The 9186-nt window shown below is 38.5% G+C and overlaps 1 protein-coding gene across 1 annotated transcript in view; it reads left to right on the forward strand.

Annotated features, from left to right (window-relative positions):
* Positions 1–200: 200 nt before the first annotated feature.
* The window catches only part of LOC138054010 (uncharacterized), a 16890-nt gene continuing 7904 nt past the window's right edge, over positions 201–9186 (forward strand). Inside the window, exons 1-2 of the mRNA XM_068900532.1 lie at positions 201–298; positions 1067–1180. Of these exons, the coding sequence (XP_068756633.1) occupies positions 1139–1180 (42 nt within the window). The 5' untranslated portion in view covers positions 201–298; positions 1067–1138. The remainder of the gene's footprint in view (positions 299–1066; positions 1181–9186) is intronic.

Raw genomic sequence — 9186 nt, forward strand, 5'->3', positions numbered from 1 at the left:
AATTTCTTCACCTCTGCACAGTTTTATCTATAAACGACACGAGACAAAAGCATGTAGGATAACAGCTGGAGCATGGCGGTCAAGTGGGCCATTTAGGGAAATGGCTGAGGGGTAATTGAGCCAATGCTTAAATTTGTTTCGTATAATCGTGATCGAAGATTCGTTATATCTATGCCCACCTCCATTCATTTTACAGTGAGTGGGATCAGAGAATCATAATTTTGAGGAATTTATTATAAACAGAGGTTTCTCAGTTGATATTGCAAGGTGGAACCGAGTCAATCACACAGCTAACGAGGTCAGTTCATTATCACTTGGAATTCAATATATAGGTGAACCGATCAGGTCATGTGAAAGACAAAAAATGACTATGTCTATAACACATGCAGCAGTGTTAGTTCAGTTGTTCGATATCGTTATTTAACACGTATCTATGTCACTTTCTTCAAATCAATTCAATTAATATTCTTTTGAAACTGGACTGTGAAGCTTTACACGTCACGATAAAAAGAGAAAAAAATAGGTAATACTGCAATTACAAGATAAACAAGATAACGTGAACCATTATAAAGTTTCAAAGGCATCTGTTCTTAACCAATTTTATTATTTTTCAGTCCTTTTTTAATTCTTTATCTTCTTTATCTTCAATTAGAGTCGAAAAATAAAATTAGCTTGAGTGGAATATCCATGTGGATATGAACCTATTTTCACAATGAATCAGCTTAAATCAATCTCAGTTGTCAGGTACTTCTGGCAGGGAGATACCTCCATCGCGATCCCTTAGTACAACTCGATGCCCTATAAGTAAATAAAGATAAGATGAGGGAATCATAACCTGCCGAGATATACTTGCAAACTCTCAGTATATACAGTTGACCGCTTACTTAGGTTATTTCGCTTTCTAGCAATGATTTCACATCGACAAGTAACTGGTTTTTGGAGGTTTGATTGTTTATCATGTATCAGTATTTGTCGTGTTTCATCTTATTTACTTCATCCACTCTTGAATATTTTATTGTCTGCTGAGTGCAAATGGTGATATCGTCAGCATATATTTACCTTTCAGAGTTGGCCAATAAAATGTTGTTTACCGGCCGATCTGGATAAGAAGAAACATTTTAGTCTTTGGGATGTGGCCATGGGGTCCGGTATGTCCAAGAAATTCGAAAAATGTTACATTGTAAGTAGATTTGCAAGTGAAAAGGCTAAAAACCGGATAGCGAGACCAACAGTTGGATCAGGATCTTAATTAACGTAGGAAAAGCAAGCTGCCATATTAAGACGATATCCAAAAATATTCTTTCATTCTTCCATAATAAACCAGGACGATAAACTTCAGGTTTCGTTTTGCAACATTCCCTAATTGATTAAAAACCACCCTCGCACTATTTCTAAGGAGTGTATGACTGGATAGTGTTACATTTGAAAAACGAGTACCACACCTTTACTCAATTAAATTCTTGTACTTAAAGAGACAGCAGTAGCCAAAGATGTCCATGCTTTCAAATTAGCCATCTCCTACTTTAGAATTAAAAGGAAGAAAAACTGTCGGTGAACTTTAGATTCTACACTGAATACATTTGTAAGAGCAAATGTTGCTTGCAGATTATCTTAATGACTGGAAACTGCACATCAAGTCGTGTGGTCAAGTTCCCTAAACAAGATTGTTTGCTACATTTCAGGGCGCGTTCGATTGACCCTATTTCGGAATAAGAATATGTGGAGTGATGATTAAAACGGTACGTTTGGTGCGTTTCGAAGCAGCAAGGATAATAAAAATGTTTAAAATAGCATTTTAGAAGGTGTTTGACAATTTTAATGTGAATCTTCGCAAAAGCGAAGGATTTCTAACTTATATTCCATGTATTCCTATTCCGGAATACGGTCAATCGAACGCACGCTAAATTAGTCCGAAAATCTGTGGAAAGACCGATTAACCACTCTATTTATCGGTTTCAAACAATCAATGTTCAGGATAAAGCTATTGAGACTATACTTCGGCTACATTGGTGTGTTACATGCGATAGTCTCCAAAATAACTCAACGGTCAAACAACATGGCAAGTAGCCAAAGAATGACTCGTGGTTCATTTAATTCGATTTGTTTCTTTTTTTGCCTCTACCGCTTATGAGTACTGTGGTCTGGCAAAGATCAATTCGTGAGACATTTGTGAAGCAGTAAATGCAACTCTCCCTCTGTTTCTTCCTTCAATTTAGAGCATGAAAATTGTAAATAAAATGGGATTTTCATAATCCCCCACAAAAGAGTCTTGACATCAAAGTCTTTCGTGTTTTTTCAAAACATCGCGTGCCCAGTGCAAAATGGACCCCATGCATTGCGTGCTCAGAGAAAGGAAGTCATGACACAGACAGTTGGCTTATCATGACGATATTTACACTCGTTAGGTTCAAGGTGTAGTTAGAGCATTTCACGCACATCCACACATTGTGTTGGTCTATGCGTGCATCCCATTGAAACGAACAAAGACGTACTGTTCAAGATCTTGAGAGCAGCCTGTTCTTGCCTTAACATTTCGTGGATCACAAGTGACCACATCGTGAGACGAACGAAAATACTTTATTATTATTGTACTTCACCACGATGAATAACAGCAATCTTTTTTACGACATTAACAGTTAAATTGTTGAGAACTAAACCCACTGTATTATATGGTAACAGTGAAGGGATAAATCTAGGGCGCTTTCCTTTTTTTGTCAGAGCTAGCCGGCCATACCCGTCAATTTGCAAAGAACATGCAAGTATTTGAAGGACCTCTTGTATCTTAATCCCTCGAATTCTTATAGAGGAGTTGATATCACCCTCGAGGTTTGTTAATTTGAAGGCGTTGTGGAGTCAGTCCTCCCAAATACTCGGTCTGGCCGGTCAGTTCTGTCAAATGGAAGCGTCCCTAGGTTCATCAATCATTTTAACTTTCTGGACTCACTAGTTCAGGTCGAGTGGGAAAAGCATATGGTTGCCGCAGGTACAGATCTCCTATCCTACGTATTTCGGACACTGAAGAACTCTAATGAAGACATATCAATTGTGAATTACCTACGAGTTTTAATCCGCTAAAGAAATGCTGTTCACAGGCAGCTCCTTTTGTCAAGAAACATTGACAAGGGGCTCTTGAAAAGAAGCAAACTGACAATAACAACGAAAAAAAAATGCAGGACTGGTACAACCTTGAACGAGACTACCATTTCAGATATAAACAGGTGTGAGGTACTTGCGCTAAAAAGAACCAAAGAATTGATCAGGTTAACTTTGTTGGAGCTCTAAGCACAGGAATATTCTCTAAACAGAAATGGGTCTAACGTTATTCCTCAGTTTTAAATGAAAAATTAATTGTACCAAGGACGTATTTGTTGTCCCACAAAAACGGCGAGGTTTTCCATTTGGGTACTTTCGACCTAATAGCGGAACTGATGACAATCACGTGAACAAAATGGGACTTTCATCAGCACGCGATCAGATTAACAGTTTCTACATGATAAGCAAGTGAACGCACAAATAAAGCCCTAAAAGTTTGAAATTTTAATCATACCACGGAGGTAACCATGAGGGAACTCTTGGTCTGTGTCACGCATTTCCTGAAAAAAATTATAGCCCCTCTGAAACTTGTTTGGAAAGGAAAGTTAAGTAATCATGATTTATTTTTTCCTTGTTTTTCCTTCTTATTATAACTTTTGTTTTTATAGTGTTCTATTCTTTTGACCCTACAGCCAATTTGCGTGCTAAAGCCTCTTTTAAATCTATTACGGTCAAGTTCAAATCCAGTTGACAAGTCTATAATTGAATAGTTAACCTTGTCAACATAGGAAAATTAAAGATCATTTGAAATTTCCCTCCAAATGCCGCCTAGAGGGTGCTTGGTGTAATCGATTAGGGTCATCCCTGGATGAGAACCGCATAAATATCATGGTTGAGCTGGAAGAGCTTATTTAGGCGAGTGGAATAAATCGCAAGTTTCTTACTAATCGTACAGTCTTTTTAACGCAGCTTTAGAGCTTATAACACGAAAATGAAAGGAATAGCAGAATATTCCCTCGATCGAAAGGTACGTGAATACTCTTAACTAAGCTCCTGAAAATCGGAACTACAAAGGCACCAAATTAAAGAACATGGCGCAAACAAACATGACTGAACACGGGAAACAGACATAGCGAACTCTCACAAAAGCACTGGTTTGCTCTGACGAAAGGCAACTTTTCAAAAAATTCCGCAGTTAAATAATTTTGCAGGAGCCAACTTATGTGATCACCCTAATTTGACTTCAACATTTTATTTTTAGAAAGTCTCTTTTGTTGTTCACTTTTCTAATGAGCAAAAGAATTGACAGGACATCTATCGTAGAGCTTGAGAACTAAGTCAAAAGGAACAAAAGACCTGAACTCTCTAGAGATAATTGACGTACTCTCAAGTCTTTTGCATCAACATTTATGTTACATGGGGGAAAAAACGTGCTATTGTTTTCCCTCTACGTGATAAGGTAGACAGGGTTACTATTTACAAATATTTCAACTTTCACAAATCCGGAAGTTACCAATTTACAGGCCGAGCGAAGTAACAGTAAATGATTGTCTTTTCAACTTCTTTGGGCATAAAACTTACACCACTAAAAGTTTTTTTCGCAAAAGTTTGTGTTGCGATCATGATATATATAAAAAAGACAATGTCAGACTAAATGCCGGGCGTAAGCCTCGAAGGCAACATAATGAGCAAGTTGCTCAAAGAAAAAAGACTTGTTACAAAAACAATCAGGCTGTACGAGCGGCATGCCATTGGTATGTTCTTAACGTCCATGGAGAATGTCTTTGTGAAAAATTCAACTATAAATTAGGGAGGGTTTGTACAACGAAAGCGAAGAACTGTGAATTGCTGATTCTGAGTATTACTTAACGCCGTCGAGTCAATTATGATCCCGGTTAATTTGGGAATGATCGTGAGGTACGCGTTGTTATATTTTTGAATAAGTTGTCAAACAGGGTGCAGCAGTAGCAGCTGCTTAACTTTCCTTACTTATTGTGTCGAGAGCGAATGAATTGAAATAGCAGCGATTCCCTATATAACAACGTCTAATTCCAAAAATGGCAACGCTACGAAACAAGAATCTCATTAGTTTAACCAGCAAAAGTAATTGTGCTACACGTTGGCACGCATTCTACACATCTTCTTCGATGGTTTAACATATAATGCGCGCGGATATTTTGCGAGTTGAGGAGTGTTTTTCCGAGCCCCGCAGGGGCTTTGTATCTTTTCTCTCAGGCGTGTAACGTGTTGAAAACAATTTCTTTCATTGAAATATTCCCGTTTCGGCCGTATTTACTCTGTTCTCAACCGTTCCAACCGGGGCACCACAGTATATTAACTTCTCATATTTTGCGCGTTCTTCTCTTGGTAAAATGGCGTAATAGTGGAATAATAAAGTAAGTTTATTTCTTGTACTCCGCGGCCAACAACGTTAATTACCCAAACATAAGCTTTTAAGGACAACGTGGGCACATAACACTAATCATTCATTCTCTGTCCTAACCCGTCGGAAATAGTGCAGTTATACAATAATTCGTCCGTATTCCCAACGTTAACAAGATGGAACTGAGGCCAGCGCACAATATTTACAATACAGTAAAATCCGGGGAAATTAAAATAAATGGAAATAATTAACAAGCATGACATCCATAAAGTTAAATAACAACTTTCAAAAGCATCAAATCTTTGTTGTGACCTATACAAGTTTGTCGGTTTTGTCCTGAATCGGTGATGTTGTAAGACGCCTGTTGCATTTATTATGGAAGTCGAAGAGACGGATCAGTCGGCCAGAATGAACCCGCCGAACTCATTGTCTACCGGGCAACTGAAACAATGATGTCGATATGAAAAGGGAGGACACTTAATTAAGACAGGTATAATCTTCATATACGAGATTTGCAATACTGATTATCACATCAGAAATGTGATTTGGCGCCTGAACTCCATCTGGGAACTTTACTGAGATTAAATCAAATTTAAAGGCGGAGGATTATCGTAGAGCAGGGCAGAGAAAAACACTCAACGCAACTCAAGTATGGCACAAGGTATCCAACGCATGTTACACATTTGCTTGAATGAAACATTTGCTCGAAGAAAGCCGGCCAATTTCTCATTCTGATTCCATCGGTGCAAAACCCTTTGTTTAAAAGGAAATTATCAACAATTTTTTTCGTTTTCGATGCACAATTTTGTCTGTTTTTTTAATAAACTAGTATTCAGCCTAGATTTTATACAATTTTACCGGCCCTTGTTTTGACTTGATGATGGTTGCGGTCGCATTAGGGAGTTTACACTAGTGTTAAAATCAAGTTCTATTGTTCAGTGTTCCCCTAAGGATTCAAAATAAAGAGAGTTGACACTTGAGTAGTGTCAACTCTAGTGTTACACTGTGTTTCTCTCAAGTTTGACCGCAACGAATGACATTAGTCAGCGTTGAAACGTAGTAGGTTTTTAACTTTTTATATAATATGCATGCAAAAATTTTAGCGTGTTGATTGGCGGAGGGCATGTCAAGTGTGTAAAAGTGAAATTAGCGCAGACGGTTGAAATTAGTGAACTAAAGACGAAAATGTTCCATGTACATCATTAATAAGTAATCGCATGATTTTTCTCGTACAATTTGGAATAAATAAGCACTTGAATTTAATTTTTATCGAACTCGTCCTACGGACTCGTGCAATTTTAATATTTTGTCTTTGAAAAATGTTACTCGTGCCAAGAGAGGATTGCTCGTCTTTATTGTTTATTCTAAATTGCACTTGAAATCATGTGATTACCTACACTAACTTTCTTAAATGATATTAAGAGATATTTTATCACAGTGTTTTTTGGTCAACTCTAATAACCACGCTTGTTCAAAGTCTCAAACACATGCTATTTTTGATTGGAAAATTAAACAAAGAGCTTCTATCCGTTCCATTTATGTGACCTTATGAGAGCTTGTCTGAACCGTTACAAGTGCGCATAAGTATGTGAGAACAAGGAATTTAGTCGGGAAGTGTCAAACGACAGCTGGCTGGTTGCGAGGCAGAAGTTCCAGCGAAATAATGACTGCTTGACCTAAAGTGGCTTCTAAGAATCATAGAAGTAACACTCAATTGGGATAAACGGCCTTTGAACCTTTCATTACAGCGCTGAATGAACTTTGAAACAACTAAATACGGGTACGGAAAAGACCGAAGCACTGACTGACGAGTTTGTCTCCAAAGAGTCAGATTAAGGATAGCGACATCTGGCTGTTTCCGAACCAAACGTCGCCTTGATACGGGCTTTAGGCTTTTCTGTGCAGTCCCAGAATTCCCCACAGCAATATAGCAGAGGACACTGGTTTTGTGTGCCTTAAAGGAACTGTCAGGATACTGAGATGGTTATCTTTGACCGCATTAGCATGCCAAGCCAAAGCAAGATGATGAGATGAATTTTCTCGTTGGTAACTTGAGGATACTTGAAAACATTATCCGTCCGTCTCTTCTGCAAGAGCCGAACCTTAAGTCTTTTGATTGCTAGTTGGGATGCTCTGCCACTAAGTTAAAGGAGACTCGTGGCTGCCAGAGAAAGAGAACAATGCTAATGCAAGGAATCTAGCTTTCTTTTACAATGAAAATGCAAGTTCTGATAAAGCAATTGGATGCGAAATTCAACCATTAAAGTTGTGGTATTTTTTGAAGACGCTAGTTAATTTAGTGCTGTCTTGCAGATCATTGCAATTGGCTGTCATGCGGTCTCCGAGATTGCGCATTTGCGATTTCTTCACCTTGCCTTTGTAGTCAAAGGTACACAAACTGCCGCTGCCAACTCTGGCGTAACGGATTAAACCACAAAACCAAGAAAGATCCGTGTCCTAATTTACTGGTGCATATGCTTTAAAGACGTTAAATTAAAATTAAATAACAGGAAAACCAAATTAAAGGCATTCCGCAGTCTTAATTAAGTGATGCTGATGTTGTTTTTGAAAGTGCTCATCCTTATTTATAAGACAATTATCGTTGAACTTGTAAAGGGCAAAATTCCCTATCGGTTATCTAAGAGACTATTCTTGGTTAATTTCGTCTCTTAAGAGGCTTGTTAATTAATGTTGATTCATTGGCAAGACGCGTGTTTGAAGCAATGAGTACGTTTCCGCTTGCTGACGAAATGCAGTTATTTTATCAAAACACGAGACTAACCGAGAAACATACTAGAGTAAATAGTACGATTGTTTCTTTCCGGTTGCAGGGATGGCGCATTGGTGAGAGTACTCGCCTCTCACCATTGTGAACCGGGTTCGATTCCCAGACTCGGCGTCGTATGTGTATTGAGTTTGTTGGCTCTCTACTCTGCACCGGGATGTTTTCCTCCAAGGTCATTCCGGATTTTCCCCTTTCGTCATAAACCAACATTTGTTTTACGTTAATTTGTTGATTTCAGTTTACAGTGTCCCCAATTCGCGCTCTAGCGCTAAAACGACTAGACATTTAAATAAAGTTCCTGTCCTTTCCTTTCACTCTCGTCACTGCCAAGTTTGCCGGCAATTTCACTAAGCATCGCTTTTTGAAAACAAGTGCGGTATATATAAGTAGCGTTCACTTCATTCAGACCCCGTAATACGACTACTTGAGTTTAGTCTGCATGGACGGGAGCTATCGAAAAAGAATTAAGTTTTAGTACGATTAAAGGCTTAGGGCGCTTTCCATTTGACAGAACTGAGCGGCCAGACCGGGCATTACGAAGGACTAACTCTACAACGCATTCAAATTAACACACTTCGAGGATGACGTATACTCCTCCAGAAGAATGCGAGGGATTATCATGCCAGTGTTCCTTCAAATTGTTGCATTTTCTTTGCAAACTAATGGGTCTGCCCAGCCAGTTCTGACAAAAGGAAAGCGCCCTTTGAATCCCTCAAGAGACATGAGGTTTTTTGTTGCTGGTGGGCTACTGCTGTTCTCCTGAAAACAGGGACATATTTTTGTTTGTGAAAATGCTCTGAGAAACTTATGCAAGCAACGAATGATCATAAACTGGTTCTTTCCGCGAACGTATATATTTCTTTTGCGTTGGAAAAAAAATTGTGGCAATGTAAACAACTTGTTTCTTGTTCCGGATATTGACAATTCGACATTGTTTATTCTCATGGCAAAGCTTCTTAACTCTCCGGCTTGTATTAGTCGGGAA

Source organism: Montipora capricornis, chromosome 1 (genome assembly GCF_036669925.1).
Source record: "Montipora capricornis isolate CH-2021 chromosome 1, ASM3666992v2, whole genome shotgun sequence".
Classification (NCBI taxonomy): Eukaryota; Metazoa; Cnidaria; class Anthozoa; order Scleractinia; family Acroporidae; genus Montipora; species Montipora capricornis.